The 25,140-nt window shown below is 41.1% G+C and overlaps 1 protein-coding gene across 8 annotated transcripts in view; it reads left to right on the top strand.

Annotated features, from left to right (window-relative positions):
* The window catches only part of UNC79 (unc-79 homolog, NALCN channel complex subunit), a 240,734-nt gene that overhangs the window by 131,223 nt on the left and 84,371 nt on the right, over window positions 1-25,140 (top strand). For 4 of the 8 annotated variants that reach the window (XM_044230469.1, XM_044230471.1, XM_044230470.1 and 1 more), the window contains exons 21-28: window positions 2,858-2,937; window positions 3,018-3,166; window positions 7,921-8,078; window positions 9,864-10,045; window positions 11,720-11,921; window positions 12,544-12,723; window positions 14,199-14,264; window positions 22,920-23,206. In XM_044230469.1, coding sequence (XP_044086404.1) covers window positions 2,858-2,937; window positions 3,018-3,166; window positions 7,921-8,078; window positions 9,864-10,045; window positions 11,720-11,921; window positions 12,544-12,723; window positions 14,199-14,264; window positions 22,920-23,206 — 1,304 coding nt within the window. The remainder of the gene's footprint in view (window positions 1-2,857; window positions 2,938-3,017; window positions 3,167-7,920; window positions 8,079-9,863; window positions 10,046-11,719; window positions 11,922-12,543; window positions 12,724-14,198; window positions 14,265-22,919; window positions 23,207-25,140) is intronic. The other 4 variants (XM_044230474.1, XM_044230473.1, XM_044230472.1 and 1 more) reach the window with 1 other exon arrangement.

Raw genomic sequence — 25,140 nt, 5'->3', positions numbered from 1 at the left:
AACCCTGGTGTTTTTTAGATTACTGTCGACTTGGGCAAGTTCAAATTTGGCTTCTCAAGTGGAGACTGGTGCAAATGACCCATTTCCCAGGATGTTACTTCTAGCAGAGCAGAGGTCACTGAGCTGCTTTCTGGCAGCACGTGCTTCTTATCAACAGAACCCACCATGTGAGCAGCACCTTCTGCTTAAGGTGTAGCAGGTTCTCGTGGAGAAGTTGCCATGAACCAGGCTGGACGACTGAGCGGAGGGTGCTGCACTCTTCATGGCCACTTAGGCCGTTTGGCCAAGGCAGAGTGTTTTGGGATAGAGCTGAAGGAGCTTGACCTCATGCAGCTTCTGTCCCTAGGGGCTCTACCTGGTCTCCGGACAGGCTCACACTGTCTAGCGGAATGCTTTGTGCTCTGAGGCTGGTTGGCTTTGCGCAGAGCTAGAGGAAGGATGACCTCTTTCTGGTTTGCTTGCAGGCTATGTGTGGCCTAATTAGGGGCTGCAGAATGGCAGGCAGGCTGGGAATCCTACTGTAGCTTTTCATAGTCTGAAGGAGTTTGGGGAATTTCATATGTGAGCCCATGTGCCTTTGGGGAAGCTTGATTTCTAGATCTGCACTATAGCAATTTGGGAATTTGTATAGGACCTGGCGTAAACATGACTCATTTTTTATCTTCCTGCTTCCATTATCTTGAACCAGGTAGCTCACCCCCAGAACCAAAGTTTGGGAATTCTGGGCTTTCCGTCATTCCTTCAGCGAGCATCCAACAGTGACTCTGGGCTGCATTACAGCCCTGGGTCTGAGTAAGACATTAGTCTCATTACTTTGAAATGCTTGGTCAGAACTAACTGCTTCTGTGTTAGTTGTGCACGTGACCAGCTGAGTGTGAATATCTTGGATCACTCTGTTTAGAACCACGGAAAACTAAAAATGGAAAGTACCTCTGAGATGACCTACTTCATTGGTTCTCAGCATGTCCTTGGAGTTGTGCAACCTCCGTGTTGTTTCCTTTGGACCTTCCTTATTTGGGGTGGTGAAGGGTGGGAAGACAGGGGCAAGTCCTGACCAACAGCCCCGGCTGCCCGCCCTCTTCACCCCGAGTGTGCTCACCTGCTCTATTTCATACGTTGGAGTTCTAAGTGAGGTTTTTTTTTTTAACCCAAATCACCCATAGAATAAAGCTTGGAAACCTGTTGATCTAATTCAGCCGTCTCACTTTGCACATGAGGAAAAGACATCCTAGGTGGGTTAAACGTGCCCTGGTGGTGCAGCTTGTAGCCCTCCTTCCTGGTTTACGCTTTAGGCTTATATGTGGCTCCAGGCTGTAATGGAACATTGGGACCGTCTGAGGAGTTGAAACAGAATGAATGAGCTCCACCACCCACCCCCAATTCTGTGTGTAGCTGGGGCAGAGATCTGGGAACTGGAACTCCAAATACTGAACAACTAGTTGGTGGCAGGATTGAGACTTGAAACCGGGTGTCCTGGATAACTTGGAATTAATGCCTTTCTGAGACCCGGGCCTAGGGCTTGTTTCTGTCAGGCATTAACGCCTAAAGGAAGCAAGGATGTCACTTAGGATCCAATAACCTGTACTCTTTGTATATAAATATATTTTTTAAACCCACGATGGCACACAAATCACTTAACCGCTCCTTTTACTTATTCAGAGCGTTTTATATGAACAGTGGTTAAAATAAAGCAGTTTTTTGTATGAATGACTCTTCTCCTTGCTTAAACATCTGCTCTGTTCATCTCCCTCAAACACGACTTCAGCCTGTGGTCTATTTTCCTGCCTTTTTTCCCTGCTGTGTTGCAGGTCACAGTTATAAATTGTCTCTGCCTTAATCTTCCTCCAAGACCAGCCTTCCCTGCTGCTCTGAGCCCAGTCCTGCTTCTGCTCTGTGGGCCTCCAGGCCGTGGTCTTGAGCTCCTCTGTCAGAGCAAACGTGTTCGATCAACATGTGTTCTGTGATTCCTCCTTCCTTTCAGACTGTTTCCTGTTTCTGCTTTTGTGGCCTGGTTTCCATTTCTTATAGCTTTTAGATATATCCTCCACTAAAAATACTTTTAAAACTCTCACACTTTCTAGAAAAAATAGACTCAAGGGTCGGTAACAAGTATTTAAAATACATGAAAGCAGAACTTTTAGTATATACTCCAAGAGAACTGATTAGTATATATTCCAAGAGAGTTCGACTCCCATTGTCTCTGGTTCCAGGGATTGCCAAAACTTAGAACGGTGATTTGAAAATGTTTTACACTAGTGTCTGCATCTGGTTAACTTGTGAATTCTTTTCTCCAGCACGTCTCAGGTACCATATATTGCCATCCCACCTGCAGGGGCAAAGGTATTAGAGAGACTCACAAGAAGATTAAAACCATGAGTAGTTGTTCTGATTTGAATATGCCTAGCTTCTTTCAGACAGTCCCTTTGACATGATTCCATGGGATAAATTCTTCCTTAGGTGCTAACACAAAGTGAACATCTCCTTAAGACATTCTTATCTCCCTTTCAATAAGAAAGGTGTACCTAGCCAAAGGCCAGGCCCCTTCAGTGGCAACAGAACTCCCTGCCCACAGGAGCACAGGACCAGGCTGGGGTTGCTTTAGGGAGCCAAGGACATCTGAATATATATGGTGGGCTACATGGAAGCTGAGAGCCCTGAATCTAGAAGGTTTCCTGCACTGGCATCACAGAAGGGGTATATGCCACCTTGGAGAAGCAAATAAAAATATTCCACAAAATGCCTTTTAACATATCGTGTCTTTATTTTCAGTCCTTTTGGTTTTATGGTCTTGATCAGGTCATGAGTGGTGGGGTAAAGGAGAAACTAGGCTAACCCTCATGTAATTATTTCTTTCCAGCAATAAAGAATGACACTGAGAGAAAGTTTTGCTACCAACAGCTTCCTGTAACTTTGAGGCTAATATACACTATTTTCCAGGTATTTTTTTTGACGTATTTTTGACATATTTTGATGCTCTTTTAGATAACTCAGTAGTAACCATGTGTTTCTTTGTGTAGGAAATGGCAAAGTTTGAAGAGCCAGACATCCTTTTTAATATGCTCAATTGCCTGAAGATTCTCTGTCTACATGGAGAGTGTTTATACATTGCTAGAAAAGACCATCCTCAATTTTTAGCCTACATTCAGGATCATATGTTGATTGCAAGGTGTGTCATCCTAGCAGGTTTTTGTTGTTGTTGTTTATATTTTAGGCTTTAGTTGTGAAAATCAATGTCAGGACAAGACTTACCAACTCATTTGGGCCACTCCTATTAGCCAGGACAAGCTGCCTATAGGAATAACTTTCATTTCTTTTGCCAAGTCTAACATTTAAGTGTGTCAACATGAAGAATAGTAATTTGTTTTGCTAGACACTATGGAAATAGAGACGGCAAAATAAAGATTATTTGTTTTATCAGTTGTTGGACATCTTAATGGTATAGTGTCCCTTAGAAAAATGTCAACATTACTAAATCACTATTTATGTTGTATCATGTAGTATAATATTAATACCAAAGACTTACTTGATTTCTTACTTGAAGTAGAACTTCCAATAGACACCAAAAACCTCTCCACATATTGTCTGATATAGTATTTTTAGAGACTGCAGAAGCATTTTGAGAAAAATAATAAAATATTGTCCTGGATTTAGATAATGTTTTCCTGCTTAGGAAGAAAATAACTCAAAGTAACTATTAGAGTCTTCCTGAAGGTAAGTCAGAAAAATAGTATCCTCATTTAAATGTAAGAGAATGAGGTGGTAAGAAGAAAGAAGAGGTTGGCTTGGTTAACTTGGTGACAAAACTGACTTGAGACTGTCTTTTCACACATTTTTTTCCCTTTGTTTATTCATTCATTCAACAGATATCACTGGGGGCTTGATATATATAGATTATCATCCTAAGTACTTTGGGAATTTGTAGTCTAGTTTGGAAGGGGGTGAATGTTATTTATTTTTTTTTAAGATTTTATTCATTCATTTGACAGACAGAAATCACAAGTAGGCAGAGAGGCAGGCAGAGAGAGAGAGAGAAGCAGGCTCTGCACTGAGCAGAGAGCCCGATGCGGGGCTCGATCCCAGGACCCTGGGCAGAGGCTTTAAACTGCTGAGCCACCCAGGTGCCCCGGGGTGAATGTTATTTATACAGAAGGTGACCACATAATTTATTCTTCACATTATTTACTTTTGAGAGTGAAGAAGGGGTGCTCTTCATAATAGCCTCAAACAACTAGTATAATGTAGACCAAGATCTTGGATAAACCAAGATACTTGGTTTCAATGTCCATTTGGATGGGCATTGAGAGGATGTCAAGGATTTTTAGGATAAAGATCTGAAAATATTTATGGTCAGTGAAAGGGATCAGAGGAAAGGGAGTAGCTGGTAGAGTGAGGTCCTGGAAGACAAGAGTATATGATCAAGAATGAAGGGTGGGCGGAAGAGAGGAGGGAGGCTCTTTTCTTTGAAAGGAGATATATATATATACATATATATTTATTTGACAGAGAAAGATCACAAGTAGGCAGAGAGAGAGAGAGGGAAGCAGGCTCCCCGCTGAGCAGAGAGCCCGATGTGGGACTTGATCCCAGAACCCTGAGATCATGACCTGAGCCGAAGGCAGCAGCTTAACCCACTGAGCCACCCAGGTGCCCCTGAAAGGAGATATATTTTAAGGAAAAGAGAAATGAAGTGTCAAGAGAAGCTCATTACTGAACCTTAAGAGTAGTGTGTCCTGATGTCTTTTCTTGAGAGGGAAGAGAATAGAGATTATGTCGGGAGCTCAAGGAACATGGAAAAATGTATGGAATCGCTCATGGAGGAACTCAGTAAGGTGTCAACAAGAAATAATCTAAGATTGGCCTGCTGTTGTGTCAAGCTGAGTTTAGCTAGCACCAGCTTGTGGTAGAAGTTAGTAGGAATTAGTAGGACCAAGTTAGTGCTGGAGCCTGGGAGTGGATGAGAAAAGGGGGGCAATGTGGGTTTATTCAGGAGTAGGAATTTGTGATTTGATTATGGTGGAAGTGGGAACGAGGAATTTTGCAGGAGGAAACGGTTGCCTCTGAGATCCAATCTAAGATGGGAGGCAAATGAAATCAGAAGAGGATTGATGTTTGGAAGAAGAATATGAAAAAGAAGGAAAGGAAGTCTTAGTCAGGATTAGGAGTATCTTGGGTGGGGACACTGTTCAACCCAGTACAGAACATAGAATGGAAAAAGTGGAGAGTCTGCAAAAGTTTCCTCATGATAAAATGGGAGTTCTACAGGTGGAATGGGAGGAGCCGGTAGAAGGGTAGGCCCGGCTGACTTGGATGTGGGGAAGAGTAGGACTGATCTGAACAGATAGATGAACAAGTCCAGGCAAAAGCCATGAAGGAGTAGGATTGCGAGTTAGGCAGAAGCTCTCTTCATTCTCTGGAGTGGGACTACTAAGTAGGCCAACTTTTGTTGTTAAAACAACCTCTATAGGGGGCGTCAGGGTGGCTCAGTTCATTAAGTGTCTGACCCTTTTTTTTTTTTAATTTTTAAAAATTTAAAAAAAATTGTTTTTTTTTCAGTGTTCCAAAATTCATTTTTTATGCACCATACCCAGTGCTTCATGCAATACGTGCCCTCCATGATACCCACCACCAGGCTCATCCAACCCCCCCACTCCCTCCTCTCCAAAACCCTCAGTTTGTTTCTCAGAGTCCACAGTCTCTCATGGTTTGTCTCTCCCTCCGATTTCCCCCAACTCCCTTCTCCTCTCCATCTCCTAATGTCCTCTGTGTTATTCCTTATGCTCCACAAGTAAGTGAAACCATATGATAATTGACTCTCTCTGCTTGACTTATTTCCCTCAGCATAATCTATTCCAGTCCTGTCCATGTTGATACAAAAGTTGGGTATTCATCCTTCCTGATGGAGGCATAATATTCCATTGTGTATATGGACCATATCTTCTTTATCCATCCATCTGTTGAAGGGCATCTTGGTTCTTTCTACAGTTTGGCAACTGTGGCTGTTGCTGCTATGAACATTGGGGTACAGATGGCCTTTTTCACTACATCTGTATCTTTGGGTTAAATAGCCAGTAGTGCAATTGCCAGGCCATAAGGTAGCTCTATTTTTAATTTCTTAAGGAATCCCCACACTGTTTCCCAAAGTGGCTGCACCAACTTACATTCCCCCAACAGTGTACGAGGATTCCCCTTTCTCCATATCTTCTCCAAGAGTTGTTGCTTACTGTCTTGTTAATTTTGGGCATTCTAACTGGTGTAAGGTGATATCTCAATGTGGTTTTGATTTGAATCTCCCTGATGGCTAATGATGATGAACATTTTTTCATGTGTCTGTTAGCCATCTGTATGTCTTCTTTGAAGAGGTGTCTGTTCATGCCTTCTGCCCATTTTTTGACATGATTATCTGTTTTGGTGTGTTGAGTTTGAGGAGTTCTTTATGATCTTGGATATCAGCCCTTTGTCTGTAGTGTCATTTGTGAATATCTTTTCCCATTCCGTGGGTTGCCTCCTTGTTTTGTTGACTGTTTCCTTTGCTGTGCAGAAGCTTCTGATCTTGATGAAGTCCCAAAAGTTCATTCTTACTTTTGTTTCCTTCTCCTTCACCATACATAAATGAAATGGATAAAAGACTTCAACGTGAGGCAGGAATCTATCAAAATCCTAGAGGAGAACGTAAGCAGTAACCTCTTCAACATCAGCCACAGGAACTTCTTTCAAGTGTCTGAGTCTTGATTTCAGCTAAGGTCATGATCTTATCAGGTCATGATCTTATCATGATCTTATCAAGCCCTGTATTGGGCAGCTCATTGAGCATGGAGCCTACTTGAGATTCTCTCTTTCTGTCCCTCTGCCCTGCCCCAAACAAACAAACAAACAAACAGGTAAATAAAGGCAGCCTCTACAGGACATTTCCCCAGGCCCCATTGATTGCTGGTGCTGTGGGATTTCTGGCTCAGCCTTTGAGCTACATAACCCAGTTTTTTCCTCAAAGTACTACCCTGACACAAAAGCCATGATGAAAAATCAAGGGATCTGGGGAAGGACACTATCTTCCTGATTTCAAAGAAGGCTGCCCTAGAGAATTGGGAAAGCCCTAGAGAACTGGTGAAATCCAGGCTTTTTTGTCACTGGGATGGTTTTCTAGCAGTGCTACATATAGTTTGTTTCCTTCAACTACCTTGATCAACCCAGTTTTGTGTTCTCTCTTATGATAAAGAAGGGAAGGACGTTGACTGACAGCCCTGCCAGTTGGTGGAGAGGTTGTTCTTAATAGAAATAGAGTTGTTCTTTGCTAGAATAAAGAGGAAAGGCTGCTGGGCAGGCAAACTCAATAAATCTCTCCAGATATTCACTATAAGAAAAATTTTTAAAAGATCACTTTTAGGGGCACCCGTGTGGCTCAGTTGGTTGAGCAACTGCCTTCGGCTCAGGTCATGATCCCGGACTTCCAGGATCGAGTCCCACATCGGGCTCCCAGCTCCTTGGGGAGTCTTCTTCTCCCTCTGACCTTCTCCTTTATCATGCTTTCTCTCACTCATTCTCCCTCAAGTAAATAAATAAAATCTTTTAAAAAAATCACTTTAACAGAATTAGTTCTTAACAGAACTAATATAAATTTTGTATATTTTTAAGTCATTGCTCATTTATATACTTGAATTTCTAATATATAATTTTTATTTTTTATATTAAAATATAGTATTAAGTAGTGTTTTTCTGTGTTGTTACATAGAAGCAATTTCTTTAAGAAAATGAACAGAACAGATTTAGGAAAGGTTTATCAGAGGTTTATAGTCTTGTGGATGAGTATCAGAAAGCATCCCTACCAGCTGCCTGTTAACGACAGATTCCATAAACTGAGATAATTGTGTTTGCTTTCTAGAAAGGTTATCATAACAGTAACCACTTTGCTTCTTGCTTCCTCAGCCTGTGGAGAGTTGTCAAATCTGAGTTCTCCCAACTATCTTCATTGGCAGTTCCTCTGCTTCTCCATGCTTTGTCACTTCCTCATGGTGCTGACATCTTCTGGACAATCATAAATGGCAATTTCAACAGCAAAGACTGGAAGATGAGGTTTGAAGCAGGTACCTCTGTATTAGCTTAAAAATTCTCTGGGGGTCACAAGGTAAACCAGATGTCCAGTCACGATGTCCCTTGTTGACCCTCCTTTCTATATTTCTTTTAAAAATGTTATTATTTACTTATTTATTTATTTAGAGGGAGAGAGGGAGAGCATGCACACAAGTGGGGAGGCACGGGGAGGGAGAGAGAATCTCAAGCAGACTCTGCACTGATTGCAGAGCCTGATGCAGGGCTTGAGATCATGACCTGAGCCAAAATTAAGAGTTGGATGCTCAACTGACTTAGCCACCCAGGTTTCCCTCCTCCTTTCTTTTTAAAGAGTACTGCCTTCCTTTCTAGTGTTCTTTGGTGATTCTGCTTAACTGAGCTTGCTTTCTAATAGTATTTTGCTTTATAATAGTATTTTGCAGAGTGGTCCTTAGGTAGGATGGCCCTGTTCCGGTCTGCCTAGGATAGTCCTAGTTTATGCCTGTTGTCTAGGTATAGTTATTAATTGTATGCTTGTTTACTCTCAAATGGATCCTGGCTTGAATGATAAATTATACAGTTAACATGATACCTGATATTATGTAGTCAATATAATATATAATATGACATAATGCAATAAGTTACTTGTATCAAAGTAACTGGGAGTGTTCCTTAAACACACAGGTGGTTGGGCCCCACTCCTAGACCTACTGAATTAGAATTTTATGGGGTAAGGCCAGGAATGTACATTTTTAACAAGGTTCCCAGGTAATTCAGTGATGTTTGAGAATCTCTGCTGTTAGACCCTTTCCGCTGAAGCATCAGGGATCAAGTCTGGGGCAGTGATGGGTATGATTTCCTGGTGCTGAGAATGGCAAGTTCTCAAAGGAATATGGTAAGGAAGGAACCTGGGCATGTTCTCTTAGCCTCGCATTGGCTGCCTTCACTGTCACCCCAGTCTGCTAGGACTCCCATCCTTGGGAGCAGCAAGGAGGGCCCACAATGCCATGGTGTTCAGAATGGTTCTCTGTGTTTCAGTGTCTCCAAAATGTGACCAAGAAATGGAAGTTCCATTAGGTGGGTTAACTGTTACACATTTGCTAATACCACTGTCTGGGGGCACTTAAACAGCAGACATTTATTTTCTCACAGTTCTGGTTGCTGAGAAGTCCAAGATCAAGGTGCCAGGAGCATATGGTTCTTCAGGGTATTAGGGGGTCCAGAATCTAAAGCAAAGTCTGGCACCTCCTGTCTCCCTGTATGGTCTGCAGAAGGGCCTGGAATGGACAAAGAAATGAGCGTGGAGGCATTTTGAGTATTTTGAGGTATAGTTTGAGTTAAACAATGAGGAATACCATAAAAAAAAATAATAAAAAGACAACCCACAGTTAAATCAAGTCTGCCCAGCAGAAAAGTACTGTACTAGGTAGAAATGGTCTCTGTCACACAGATAAAATGGGACATTCAAGAAGGCAGCATCAGAATTTCCTTTTGGGAGCACCTGGGTGGCTCAGTGGGTAAAGTTTCTGCCTTTGGTTCAGGTCATGATCTCAGGGTCCTGGGATTGAGTCCCTCATCGAGCTCTCTGCTCAGTGGGGAGCCCACTTCCCCCTCTCTCTCTGCCTGCCTCTCTAATTACTTGAGATCTCTCTCTGTCAAATGAACAAATAAAAAAAAAATCTTAAAAAAAAAAAGAATTTCCTTTTGGTTTCTCAAAGCAGGGTGTGGGGGACCCAGAGTTGTCTTTTTCTTTGTGGGTTCCATTCTTGTCTAAGTAAATGTCCGTTTTTTTTTTTTTTTCCTCTCCTTTTACACTGCAGTGGAAAAAGTGGCTGTAATTTGTAGATTTTTGGATATTCACTCAGTGACCAAAAACCACCTGCTGAAGTACTCCCTGGCACATGCCTTCTGCTGCTTTCTCACGGCTGTGGAGGATGTCAACCCAGCGGTGGCTACCAGGGCCGGTCTCCTGCTTGACACCATAAAGAGGCCAGCATTGCAGGTGACGTCCCTTGGATGTGTGTTGTGTGCTCTGTGGACGGTGCTCTACTGAGCACATACAGGACTGATGATGAGGACGGCAAGAGTGGGGGAGTTTCTAATGGGGAAAAAATCCCAGAAACACACCTTACTAAAGACCCTTTGTTCTTACTTCTTACTACTTTCTTTTCAGTCTTTGTCCGTACGGTGAAAACACTTTTGACAGAGATAGGAATTATATAATGTTATTTTTTGTGGCAGATTTATGGACTCGACTGGTCCATCTTGTACTATGTAGCTGGTCCCTGGGCTGGGAGCTCTTGTCATTAGAGGCTAGACACTAAGAGAAATCATCTCTGTGACGAATTATAATATAAATCAAAGCAAGATCTGAGAAGGCAAATACGCCAACTAAAATGAAAGTCAAAACAACATGAAATACAAGACCTGGAGAGAGCTCCTTATTTATTTTATTTGTCACCTTAATTTTATAATTGAAGAAACCAGGTCTCAGAGAGGTAACATGACTCGTCAAAGGACACAGAGCGAGTTAGTGGAAGAACCGAGACTAGAACCTCCGAAGTCCTGATCTCCTGATTTCCCACATTGGCTCCCGGCTTATTACAGTGTCGTTATAATGAAAACTAATAATAATGGCAAAAGCTAAAATTTGTCAAACAGATACTGTCTTTCCAGGACAGTGGGTTAAGTGTTTCATCTCCATTGTCTCATTTAATCCCCACGATAACCTTGTGGGTTCCCATTTTATAGATAGAGAAGCCGAGGGTTGGAAGGGGTAGAGTAGGTTGCTTTTTCAGCGTCATGTGGTTAGTATGTGGCAGAACAGACTCAGGTTGTGAGTCATAATAAAGTCCACATTCTTGACTGTAACTGTGTCTATACCCTGCTTCCCCTAAAAGAGACCAAGAAGAAAGTGCAGGATCTGGGCAATTCGGTGGTTCAGCTGACTGTGGACCCACAGCCTCCCTTATAAAAATTCCCAGTTGTCTTCTGGATACTCCGTTGGTCTTAAAGACTAGGTAGTCTTCCAGCCCAGCGCCTGGAACATAGGAGGCACTCAGGAGTTGAGAGTTGAATGAATTAATAGAATGCTTGGATGAATTACGGTTTTTAGGTTTCATTCAGTTAGGAAAGGCGGAATGGTAAGCAGAGTCATACATTGGAGAAATGGATGGTCAGTTTAGTTCTACTTGATTTTTTAAGATTCTGTGTGCCACTCACGTTCCAAGAAGACAAAATGAGTTTACTTTCTTTTAGAACCATGGCATTTAGCATTGAAAGGAAATTAGAAACTTGTATTGTGTATTCTCAAATGTAGCTTTGGAAGTATGCTTCTTTTAATAGAAACTACAGACATTGAAAAAAGAAACATTGGTTTGAGAGCATTTGGATTAAATGGTTATTAATGAATGCATCTGAAAACCAATAACCTACATTTAGTGTAGATTTCTGAACTAGAATTCAAGAGGTATTCTACAATTGGGAGAAATTCCTCTTCTGCATTTTATTTCTACCAAACTTGCAATCAAAGAACATTTCAATCAGATCATTCCACATTATACATATGGAGCGAGGAGGTTTTGTCTTGTTTCACTGACTTTGCTTAATGTATTTGCTTTGAAGGAACTTAGATGTTTATGTCTGACTTAAACTTTCTTCCCCCTCTCTGCCCCAGGGTCTGTGTCTCTGTCTTGATTTCCAGTTTGATACTGTGGTTAAAGACAGACCCACAATACTGAGCAAACTTTTACTCCTGCATTTTCTTAAGCAAGATATTCCTGCCTTGAGCTGGGAGTTCTTTGTCAACAGATTTGAGACCCTTTCTTTGGAAGCTCAGCTACATTTGGATTGTAACAAAGAATTTCCTTTTCCTACAAGTAAGCAGAACAAAGAACTTGCTTTAAACAGCCATAGTTCCTATTCTTACATCTGCTAGATAAGCAGACCATACTCTGCATGTAGCCTAATTTCCCATTATGGAGGACGCTCTTACTTCATGAACTCAGTTTATTAAATATTTATTGAGTAACGCTGTAGTAATCTGTAGATCAACTGGTTTCTGGCATTCCAAAAGCAAAACCCTTTGCATTTCCTTGAGGACCTATGGTGACCCTTTATGACTGTGTGTTCCTTAAATATGATTCAGTAGTCACGTTTACAGTGTTTGTGAGCAATTTTTGAGATACATTTGCATCTCACAAATTCACCCTTGCATGCTTGTTAGTTACCTACAGCTCTAAATAGATGGGAAAAGTGGGTCAGTCAACTGTGTATCCAGTGATGATAAAAACTTTAGACAATGTAATCTTATGGTCTGAGTAAGAAGACTCACAGGCAATAGTCCTGATAGACAGTAGTGATGATTTTTTTCTATGACTCACCACGAATGATTCATGTGTCCACGAAAGACGTACTTTAATCCTGAAAATATACACAGCTGGGTTATTTCAAGCTCGTTGTGTCCGTTAAAGAAAATAACGTCTGATTATTTTTGCAAAGCTATCACGGCTGTAAGGACCAATGTCGCTAACCTCAGTGACGCAGCATTGTGGAAGATCAAGAGGGCTCGTTTTGCGAGGAACCGCCAGAAGAGTGTGCGTTCTCTGAGAGACAGCGTGAAGGGGCCTGTGGAATCCAAGAGGGCACTCTCCCTCCCCGAGACCTTAACCTCCAAAATTCGTTGAGTATCTTCTTCCCTCCTTCCTTTAAATCTGTTTAATGTCTTTCTGAGGCTGACTTGTCCTGTTGAATGTTCATAGAGTAACTTATTTAGTCAACGGAGCTCCTTCACTAGGTTAGGGCTTCAGATTCCCTAGAGGGTCGCCCCAAGAATGTCAGTGCCCTGGTGGGGGTCTTTGTCCAGTGTGTGGGTGAAGCAAAGCCCTGGTCCAGCAGTAGAAGGCAGCAAATCCACTCATGCCTGGCCAGAAACGTAGATGCAGCCTCTCTGCTCCTGAGTCCTAGGATAGGAAGGGGGATACCACCAGTCCTGGAACCTGAGAGCTTCCTGGAAAAGATCAGGACAGGCCAGACCCCATGGCAGCTGAGGTGACAGGGTGGAAGTGTGGAATGCATTTGCTTTTCACGTAGGATGGAGAAGCCGAACAAGCTCCCAGAAGAACCAAAAATAATGGTTGCTTTTGAAAAGAAAACACCAGGCTGAGGAGAAGTTGAATTTCTGTGCAGCTTCACCAGATTATTTATAAATAAAAATAAGCTTCATTGCCAATTAAAAAAAAAAAGACCCTGTATGCTTGTTTTGTAAAGGTCTTTCTTTATATGGCACTTTGAAAGAGAGCACAATTTTCCCTTAATTACCAAATGACTAAATGAACCCTAATGATCAGCAAAGGCTCATGAATAGCAAATAATTAAAATTTCATAACTAAATCACCATGTTAGTGAATGAGTATATTTAAATATGGTACTTAACTTGTGAAATTTGTCAAGTGATTTAATTTTTAAATAACTGCTGTGAAATTCATCACATAACACTCTAAAACATACCTCTTGTCCTGTTGGAAGTGGAAAGGTTTGCTTTTTCCATTGGCATTTATTGGAAGACAGCCTTGTATAACATAATCATTTTTAATCACAAATATGATTTGATTTTTTTTATTGCATTTTTTCTCTATTTTAGACAAGCTATGAAAATGTGGTATTGTGAACTTTGGGAGAAGTCAATGAAAGCCCTTTAAGTGATCAGTAACTCAGTTTTTCAGGGAACCAAAATTCTAGCAAGTGGTCATTTAAGAATAACCCGTAGGAGTTCTAGGCCCCAGAGGAGACCGAATCAGATCCTAGAAACCAACACCTAGATGAAATAAATTACAGTTTCTATGAATTTCCCAGTTCTTTTTTAACTTAACCAGCCACTTTGGGATATCAGGGTTACTTATTGTCCTTTCTTGCTACTTGATTCACATGACAATTTTGAAGATTAAGAATGGAAATAACACGAAAGAATGTTCTGGAAAGTCACATAAAACCACAAAGCTTTTGTGACGCAAACATCTTTTCTGCGATGTTAATGACAAGTAGGAAAACAAAACTTAAACCTGCCCCTCCTATCCAGTGAGTTAGCACTGAGTGTGTTTTCTAGGCTCAAGTTGTTTTTAATGCTTATTTCAATAGAGTTGTTGTTGATTTTTAAGCCATGAGGTTGACCAGGCATGAGCAGTCTGCTCCGGCTCTCGGTGGGACACGCGAACACACACCAGGTGGGTACTTCTGACGTGCAAGGGCCGTGTGCAAGTGTCTATCCCAGGTGGTCAAGGTGAAGGATGCAGTGTCTCTAACTGGGCCAGAGTGCTAGATTTAGGACTTGCAAACTTGAAGGGTCCTACCCCAGATGCTCAGGCATTTGAGCCCCTGACCTAGCAATTCTTTCTATCTTACTAGGGGCAGATGACCTTGGATCCCACTAACTTGTGGTCCAGTAAGAGCTATCATGTTACCCGAATATGCACTTTTCCCCAGAGAGCCAATACGACCAGACCTATACATAGTACTTCTATTTGTATGTGTCTTTACACATAGAAATATTATGTTCATATATATCCGCTCTAGGAAAAACATAACATTTCATTGACATTTTCAGAGGTTATACATTTGAGCCACCATCATTCACTCATCCCCGTAGCCATTCTTGATTCTTTGCAACTCTACCTGCATTTCTGTGTCTCAGAGAAAGGAGGATTTCGATTGTTTGGAGACCAAAGGATCATACTCGACTCGGTACAGTGTAACTACCGTTCGGTGTCCCATGAGAGATTGTAGTTTATCATGAAGGATCCTAAGGGTTGAAGGGCCTCAGCCAAGGCTGTCACAGACCGAATGTTAGCTACACAAATGGTGACGCGGTGTATTGGGAAGATTGCGTAGGGTTCTGAATAGGGGCTTGTTGTTCCAATTTTAGTATATGTGCTGCCGAAGCGAGCACCTGAATAGGTGGTTATTTGTCGACAACAAACTCGGTAACTACCACCTGTGTATCATGCTATAGAACATTTGGTTTTTCATCTAAGAATAGTTTTAAGAGTGGCCTCAGAAGGAGAATTTCAAGTAAGGAGGTTTTCAAATCACGTACACTGAGTGTTACTAACACGACGCCAGAAAGAGCAGTAGCTGGGGGTGGGGGTGGGGGGAAGAGAAGGCCCCAAAGATTATGGATGCCAACAGCAGGTGTTGGCCAGAGTGGGTTTTCTCTTCTAAAACTGTTGAGACAGGAGGATTAGCAAACCTTTGGCCAAGTCCCTCTGCCTTGTTTTCTGCGTCACTCAGGCCTCAGCCGTACTGGGATTAAAAGGAGAGTAAAAGTGAGAACTTCTGATCCTGAGCTCCGTTACAATGTGAAGTCCATCTAGGTCCCCTTCAGTGAGGTCTTTTTGAGATGACCTTAAGCAATTTCATAAATTATCTTTATTTTACCCCATCTTTTCTTTTTGTCCTAAGGCTTATTTGAATTAATTATTCAATTAAAGTCTTTACTTATTCTCATTTACCATTTTCACAATCTAAAAGTCTTCTCACATCTCTTTGGGAAAATGGATACATGTGTTTCCTGAAGTTTAAAAAAAAAAAAAAAAGGCTTTAGGCTTCTACTTGTCTTACCAAAAGGGACCAGATGGAAATGGGGCTGACTGTGGGCATTATGTATATTAAATATAATGTTAAAGCTTCTGGAAAGATAATTTACACAACACAGCATAATAAAAACTTGCGTAGACTTGGAAGTAGCTGGCTTACCTTATAAGGTCCTTTCAGACTAGTTTCTCATTTTTGCATTATTATTTACTAGACAGTAAATTTTTTAACTTGGGAACTAAGACATGCCAGGATAATCCTAAAATTATACAGGATGGTTTAAGATAGTAATTACATGGAAGCTGAAGGACTTGCTACTTACTGAACATCCTTTCGTTTGGTACGAGTCTTGAGCTTCTCTGTGCAAGACCTCTTATTGATCAGGCCTGAAACAAAGCCTCTGTCCTATAATTATGCAGCAAGAGTTCACTTTAATTGCTGTTTAGGCTGAGTTTTCTTGGCATGGGATTCAGAAGGCCGGCTTTCTGATCTTAGCTTTTACATATTACCTACAGCAAATGTTGCACCAGAAATACCCTTGTGGAGAAGGTATATTCCACAAGGCTATGGGAGAGCTGCATTTCTTTATGACTTTCGTGAGTCAGATCAAAGACCTTAGCTCATGTGAATGAAATTCATAGGAAATTACAACTGGAATATTAGAGATATGTTAACGTTCTCATTTTATAGAAGAGGAAACTGATGTTTCCAGAAAGGAGCCTCTTTCACAAGCTTGTTGGTGACAGATTTGGGCCTCAAGCCCAGGCTTTTTGATCTCTCATACAAGGCATTTGTGGTGAATGCCAATAAGTGCTCAGAACCTTTATTCAATCCTAATTGATGAAGTACACAATTTCAACAGCTAATCTGAAGTTGGTAAAATCATAATTATTTATAAGGCAACTTTTCACTGATTCTGTGAAAACTAGGAATTATATTTGGTGATTCAGAATACCTGTTGAATATTAATTGAGTATAATATAGTAGTTTTGATAGGTTTTCATAGCACAACATTGAAAAACTGGTATTACCCTATATGGTCATGGGGAACTTAATTATATCATGTTCCTCATGCCCTGGAATGAATAATTAAACAATGGTAGGTATATAATAATAAGAATAACACTTCATATATGTATAGTACCTCTCTATCTATTAAAGTGTTTTTAATACAAATAATCTAATTTTGATTTCACAATAACTCTGGATATATGTGAAGTATTAGTGTGATTTTTTTTTTTTTTTGCTTTACATATGGACAGGAAAACCAAGGTCCTCAGGGATTAATTAATTTTGCTTAGATAATTTGCTCAAGATCACTTATAACTAACTAGTTGGGGACTAATGCTTGGGTGCAGGAGACTTGATTTGCTTTCTTTCCAGTCTAACTACCTATTGATGCATTGGTCTTAGGGGGTTCCTGCCCCGTGGCACATAAAAACACCAGTGTGGTTATAAAGCTAACCTGGGCATTCATGTCTGCTACAGTGTGCCTTAAGGTAATGAACATCCACACCAAGAGACCTTCCTATTTAAGACGCACAGATGGATCTAGAAATGTCCTAATCCCTAAAGCAACATGGATACCCTCTAATTCTACTCCAGCTTGCAGAGAAATCTCGAGATCTCTTGGTCTGAATTTGTATCAAGAGAAGGTGTCCAGTGCTAGGGAGCACTGGTAAAACTTTCTTGTATGGCCCTCTCCTCCATCTCATCCCCCCCCATTAGTGTCCCAGCCTAAAACCCCGAATTATTTCTCTTTGGGCTTTCTCTTTCTTTCTAGAGATGGTTAACAACTCACATCCTTCACTAACTTGCAAAATGCCTGTTGATCATTAAGGCCCCATAACTCAAAGAGAACAGTTATTTTAACAGGAATGCCCTTGTTGGAAAGAATAGTTGTGGAAGTAGCAGTTTCTGTTGAACATTTACTGGGCACCTTCAATACTAGGACATACAAAAAGTGCATCAGAAATTTTTATACTCTCCATCAGCTTATATATAGCCAAGGAAGGGAGATATAGTGTGAACACAGGCAAACTCTCCTCTCGAGTGAGTGTGCCAGTGCCATGGAATGGTTCCTATCAGGTGCATCAGGAGGAGAGTTGGGGGCAGGAAGGATGGTCTGGTGGAGAGGATGTAAAGGCCCGGATGTGAGATAGGAAGAGCCAAAGGCAGGGATGGGGAGCATAGGACAGTGTGGAGTTAGTCACTGGCCCCAACTTTACAGCCCTTCTGCTGTGGGCACACACAACACACCTACTACTGTGATGTTGGGTTAATGGGCTAGGAGATCAGTGAGGTGGTATAATTAGAATTAGCAACATACTGGATATTTATGCCAAAGATACAGATGTAGTGAAAAGAAGAGGCATGTGCACCCCAGTGTTCATTGTGGCAATGTCCACAATAGCCAAACTGTGGTAGAAGCTGAGATGCCCTTCAACAGACAAATGGATAAAGATGTAGTCCGTAGTGGAGAATTACTCAGCCATTAGAAAGGATGAATACCTACCATTTGCATCGGCATGGATGGGACTGGAGGAGATTATGCTGGGTGAAATCAGTCAAACAGAGAAAGACAATTATCATATGGTTTCAGTTATTTGTGGAACATAAGGATTAGCATGGAGGACATTAAGGACCTGGAAGGGGAAAATGGTGGGGGGGAGTCGGAGGTGGAGATGAACCATGAGAGACTATGGACTCTGGGAACCAGACTGAGGGTTTCAGAGAAGAGGGGTGGGAGGATGAGTGAGCCCGGCGGTGGGTATTAAGGAGGGCATGCTTTGTGTGAGCACTGGGTGTTATATGCAAACAATGAATCATGGAACACTACGTCAAAAACTAATGATGTACTGTATGGTGACTAACATAACATAATTTTAAAATTATTAAAAAAAAAGAACTAGCAACATAAAGCAAACTCATTTATAGTGCTTGATCATTGGGTTCTCTGGAATAAATGCAGAGGAAGCTCATGGAAGCGGGGCTTCCTTCCTGTACCTGATTGTCTCTTGGTTAGACAGAGGTCAGCTTACACAGAGGAATATTCCCTATTTTCTTGCTCTTTGGGGGCCTTACCAGTTTTTCCTCCTGTGTAGAAGAAATATTTACCTGAGATATTTATTTGAATTCAGTGTATTTAGACACTTCTGAAGAATAAGGGTCTAGTCTATGTCAGACACTGCCTCATATTCTGTGAGGGGTATAAAAATGGGTTAAGACATAGCACTCACCTTCAAGGAGCTTTTTTTTCCTCCTAGGGGAAATTGACAAAAGAGTAAATAAATTCTGCCTTGCAATTTGCCCCATTTTAGGAAATGGTAAAGGAAATTTTCCTCCATTCCTCCCTCCCATACTCCCTCTCTTGTCCTTGGGGATTTGCAGAAGGTAGAGATCACATCCAGTTGCTGAGAGATGAGGGTGGGCATAGGTGGGAAGAATGGGTCCTGGGGACTGGGATTTACGGGAGGAGATTGGCTGGGGGTCAGGGTGCTGAGAGGTGTGTTACCCCGAGCAAGACACAAAGGTGGGCAAGTGTTGGCTACGTTCTGAGACCTAGGAGTAGCTCAGCTGGTAAGAATGTTGAGCATCGGGGGTGAATAAGAAGACATAAGTCTGGAAAAGCAGATCCTGATCCTGCCTGGTTTCCAATCATCAAATAAATAAAATTGTATGACCCTTTAGAGTTTCAGTCAGTTGTTACCACTCTCTGGATAGACTGTGATGGACTCAGCCCATGATAAGGTTAGGGGAGGAATCACTCTGCCTCATGATTCTGAAGTTGCTTACAGTTTTCATTAGCGAAATGATAAAATAAAAAATTTAACAAGTTAAATCTCTATGGTTAAAACGTAGAGGAATTTCATAGACTAGCATTCAAAACTAGAATTCAAAAGTGTTTTAATTGTCACATCTTAGAGGAAATATCAAAGGTATTCAGTTTTAAAAAGGAAATCTCATGCCCTTTGTAGATAACTTAAAACAGTAATATTGTCTTTATTAATAAAATTCTAGCTTTTCTAAGCGAATTTTTCTTAGGGATTTGATGAAGGAAATTTCCTTTATGAAGAGTATACCGGTGAAAAGCATATGCTGTTTTAAAGAAAGACAATAGACAAGGCATAGACTTGCAAAGCCCGCAACTAGAGAAGTAAGTTTTTGGGACAAAGATTTTTTTCACTTTATACAGAAAGTTTCATCAACTAGTTCTTTTTTTTTTTTTTTCTTCTTCAGTACATTTAATGGTTTGTTAAGGCTCACTCATTATTCCCCATTCAGGGAAAACAGAGGAAGGAGCAGCAAACTGAAAGCTAAAACACTGGAGATCAGTGAAAGTGTATTTCAAATGAAAATAGGGCATTTGTGAAATGGTACTTACTCATTAGGAAACTAAGATTTGATGGGAAAAGTTAGGTTAATGCTTTATCTTATTATTATTATTATTATTATTTTGAGGTGGGGGAGGCAGGCAAAAGAAGAGAGAGAGAGAGAATCTCAAGTAGGCTTCACATGCAGTGCAGAGCCTGATGCGGGAGTCAGTCTCGGGACACTGAGGTTATGACCTGAGCCGAAATCAAGAGGCAGATGCTTAACCAACTGAGCCATTCAGACGCCCCAGGTTATATACTTTTTAAACAAACATCTACTTGCAATGGGAAGAAGAATTTTGAAGTATTTAAAGATGAAGCCTGATCATTTATTTTCTAGACCTGAGCTAGGATAGAATTAAATGAGGAGCCAGTGACTTAGCTGGGCTTTTTTTGGAGCTCCCTTCTTCTGTATTGAGGCCCCTGGATTCTTGGGCTATAAAATAAAGGGGCAGCTCCTTCCCAAATGCTCCCTAGTTCCATTTTTCACGTGGGGACTTTGGAAACTAGCCAGTCTGAACTTGGCCGTGGCTGAGCAGGACAGGGCTGCCAGGTCTGTTAAACCTTGCCACCCCGAGCAGAGACACATTGAGGAATGAAGCTACATTGTAACAGCCATCCCTTGCTGCTGCAGTAACATTGAACCCTGCAGGGAGCCTGCATTCTCACACTTGTCACATTCTTGGCCCAGGCTTGCCCAAAGCAATAACTCCTTGTAGCTGTAAAGTAATACTCTGGAGAAGAAAGAAATCAAGACTGAATATATCTCAATGCTGGGAAAATAGTCCTCTAAACTTTTTAAAATTTTATGTTATGAGGATTTACGTAGGTATTGCTGTTGGCCTGATCTTCTATCCCAAACATACAGCAATGCTTCACATTTCTGGCCTCTTGGCGAAACAGGGTGTTCCACATAAATTGCTTCTTCTCTTGGTGGCTGATACATGCCTCATAAGTAACGGTATTTTCAATTTGTTGATCGCTCTCATCCATGCATGTAGAACACTGTAATAAACAAGTCCTTAGGCTTTATATGAATGATTTGGGGGTGAAAGCTACCCTAGAGTACGTTGCCCACATTTACTTTTCATACAGAGACTAGGAGATAGAAAATGTGAATGTTCTAGGGTAGTATTGAAGTTCATCAGACACTTTTCCCCTAAATGAGAGGCCCTGAGACTTATTGACTCTGTTGCTCTAGAGATGGATAATGATCCTTCCTCCGTCTATCACATTTGCACAGTCGGACATTAATTAGAGCATCTGGGGAGAATTACACAACCAAGCCTGTTACCTCACATACCGTTCGAAACTAGTAAGTTCTGAATTTGGCATTACCTTTGTGCCACTGCTCCAGAGAAAATTGTTTGGCCTTGAGATGGTTAATTTCCACAGTCCCCAGAAGCATTTCTTCTACCCCGCTTCTCTTGGCTGTGTCCTAGAAGACTGGGGTTTTGCCAAATTGGCTGAGGTAATGGATATAAATTACTACCTATCTCCTTCTCGTATCTTTCATGCCATAATTACATGATATTATATGATGCATGATATGATATGGTCCCGGTTTGGTTTATAACCAAATATATAACCGGTTTACCAACCCGGTTTGGTTGGTAAGCAGAGCCGGTCATCGTTTAGCAGAAATTTTCCTTGCAGGGTGAGCAATGAGAACCCTGGGTGCGTCATCTAAGCCACCAAGCAAAAATCTTGTTTTCCATTTAGAAAGTGTGAGGTCGCCTGTCAAAGAAGGGACTAGGATGTGAAGGGTATTTGGAATAAGTCCCCAAACATAAACAGAGAAGAGTAGATCTCCCCTTTCCTTCAGCAAGAGTCCTACACTAAACCAGATCAGAAGAAGCAGAAAAACAAACAGAGACCGGGTATAATTTTCTGACTTTGACAAATAACAGAGAGAAAGCTGAAGTCAGGGAGCTGCTGTGATACAATTATTTGTTAGGTTATGAATAAATCAGGGGCTAAGGTATTCTTTTCTGTCCATGTAAACTTTCAGCTCACCTTCATGTGGTATTTTTCTGTTTTTAAGAGCTCATGCTTCTTTCTTTCTGTCTGTCCCCTCCCTTATATGTTTCTCATTACATACAGCAGGACTTATGATTTGCTATTTGTAATTTTGACTATATCTTTCATAGAGTACTCATTGCTAATATCTCAGGATTTGGAAAAGAAAACTTTACGTTATTTTCCGCCAGCTGATTTATGAACATAACTGAACTGAGATAATATATATATTTTAAGGATTTTATTTACTTATTTGACACAGAGAGAAAACGTGTGAGCATGTTGCAGGGGGAGCAACAGGCAGTGGGAGAGGGAGAAGCAGACTCCCTGCTGAGCAGGGATCCTGATGCGGGGCTTGATCCTAGAACCCTGGGATCATGACCTGAGCCAAAGGCAGATGCTTAACTGACTAAGCCACCTAGACACCCCTAAATTGAGAGAGAAATTTTAGCGCAAGAACTCAGTGGATGCTTTTGTGCTCAGTGCATGTTAGATATTATTTTTGTGGTTGTTTTTATGTGCTTATTGGACAAAGCTGGAAGGGAAACTTCTCTTTATCATTGAGGATAAAACTGTGCCAAGATATTTTAAAAATCGCTAAGTACAAATTTATTTAGGTATTTTTCTTGCCTTCCAAAGAGAACCTTGCTGTGTAGTGCCTTTTAAAATTTCTATTCCCTTATTACTCCCAAATTAATTGGTTGTTGATGAAATAATAACGTTCACCCCTGAACTAATGCTTTGCTGAGTAGATATTTTTCCTTCACGTTGGTCCAGAACAGACTCTCTAAGTATTTAGTGGAAGCCGAAGGGATGGTGTTTTATCAATAAGTGAGATTTCCTTGTGAGCGTCTTTGGGAGGGAGCCACCCACTGATGACCTTTCTTGTACTGACAGGACAACAGTCTCCTGAGAATGACAACACCATCAAGGACCTGCTCCCAGAAGACGCCGGGATTGACCACCAGACCGTCCACCAGCTGATTACAGTGCTCATGAAGTTTATGGCCAAGGATGAAAGCAGCGCTGAGTCAGACATCAGCAGTGCGAAGGCCTTCAACACGGTCAAGCGGCACCTGTACGTCTTGCTCGGCTATGACCAACAGGAAGGTTGCTTCATGATTGCACCTCAAAAAATGCGCCTGTCAACTTGCTTTAATGCATTTATTGCAGGAATTGCCCAAGTAAGTGTAAGCTTCCAGGAGTCAGATCGTTAAGGTTTTGGTAGAAGTAAGTCATTAAATTCCATTTAGCCAACCTAGGTTCTGTGTAAAGGTTTGTGCCAGTGACTTTATTAGGAAGGCTCATGTGGAAGGGAGTATAACATGAGGAAGACCAATAGGGAGTATAGGGCTTTGGGGGTGGGAGGGGGTGAGTAGAATATACCTAACATGAAGTTTACCATTTTAACCATTTTTAAGTATGTAATTCAGTGGCTTGTAGGTATATCTGCATTATTATGTAACCGGAATCATTATCCATCTCTAGGATTTTTCATTATCCTAAACTGAAACTCTGCCTATTAAACAATAACAGAGTGTAGAACTTTTGTTTATTTTATTTATTTATTTTTTTTAATCTTCTCTCCTTTTTGGCTTCAAGTGGAGAACTAAGCTGATCATACAACTTTCTTCATGTCATGTTATCGTCATTGGCTTTGTACGTGTTTGCTTCTCCCATCCGCTGTCATTGACAGCGTGGTGTGCACTTACCATGCTTTAATTCTTAATTGCCCCCATGGTGGACACGCATGTTGCTTGGTCCCAGCTTCTTACCACTCCAGACAGCTCAGCAACGAAGGTCCTGCCCGTCCCCAGCACTGTGAGAATTCATTTGAGATATGAATGCAAGAGCAGAAGTGATGAGTTATTAGGTTTCTGTATGGCTAACTGGACCAGCGCTACGCCAGTCTGCAAAGGGTGTAGAACTTGAGGCTAGAGAGAAATCGATACGTATTTCAACTCTGCCACTGTTATCATCTGTTGAGGCCTTAAGTATTCTCTGCTTCTTTGCTTTTTGGTAAAGACTTTTGTTTTGAAAGATTAGGGATGACACATTGCCAAACATTTAATCAGTGCCTGTCTCATGGGAGGAGCTCAGTGAGGGTCTTTGTTACCAACTTGCTCAAATAGACTATAACATAATGAATACAGTAAGCCAAGTAGGAGCAATCCGTACAGCGCAGTCTTTGCTGGTGCTGGTGCTGGTGCTGGAGGGTTTACCACCAACACTCAGCTGCTTGCGATGACGAGACGATGTGCCATCTCAGATACCAAACTTCCCTCCCTTCCTCCTTTTTCTCCTCACCTCTCTCTCTCTGTATTTACGTTATGCATATTTATTTAATAAAGCAAAAAATTAAATTCAAATCTCCACGAAGCCCACAAAATGAGTGACTAACATATTGGTGTCAGTATGTTATTGCTGGCTCCCAAATTGATTACATTCATTTGCACATATATACAGGTGTACGTGTGTGCACACATTTTCTGTAGTAATGGGATCGTATTACACATATTGATAAATACAGGTAACCTTTTTTAAGCCTAAAATTGATGATGAAGTCAATCATGTTAATAAATTTGTATCATATGCCATTTAATGGCTACATAGTATCCTATTATCATACAAATAATCTTTCATTTAACTTATATTGTTGAACATGGAGGTTATTTTCAATTTAGGGTGACTATAAGGCTGGATATCTTTATGTATACATCTTGGAACAGTTGTCTGATTTTTTTCCTTAGGGTACATTTAGTTGCTATACTGTAGGCTATGTACTTTTCCTCACTTCTGAATAGATATTGGTGAATTGCCCTCCTGAAGGGGTGTGTTGAGTAATACTCTTGCCAGTGGCATTGGAGAATGCCCATTTCCCCCAGTGATGACCAATGGTAGGTGTTTTCATTGATACTAGTTTAATTCTAGTTACTAGTTCAATAGAACATTTTAGTAAAATATTGTTCCCCATGGATAATTTAGTAGATACATCAAATAATTAGATAATTAAGTGGATAAAATGATTTTAATTGGCAAGGTTCTTTTATTTCTTGTAAAGTTTAACTTTTCTCCCTTTAGGGTCACTGGCCATTATTGTTCACATTTTGTGAGATGC

The sequence above is a fragment of the Neovison vison genome, chromosome 13, assembly GCF_020171115.1.
Source record: "Neovison vison isolate M4711 chromosome 13, ASM_NN_V1, whole genome shotgun sequence".
Lineage (NCBI taxonomy): Eukaryota > Metazoa > Chordata > Mammalia > Carnivora > Mustelidae > Neogale > Neogale vison.
Note: the sequence above shows the minus strand (reverse complement) of the source record. Positions and strands in the feature narration are given on the sequence as shown.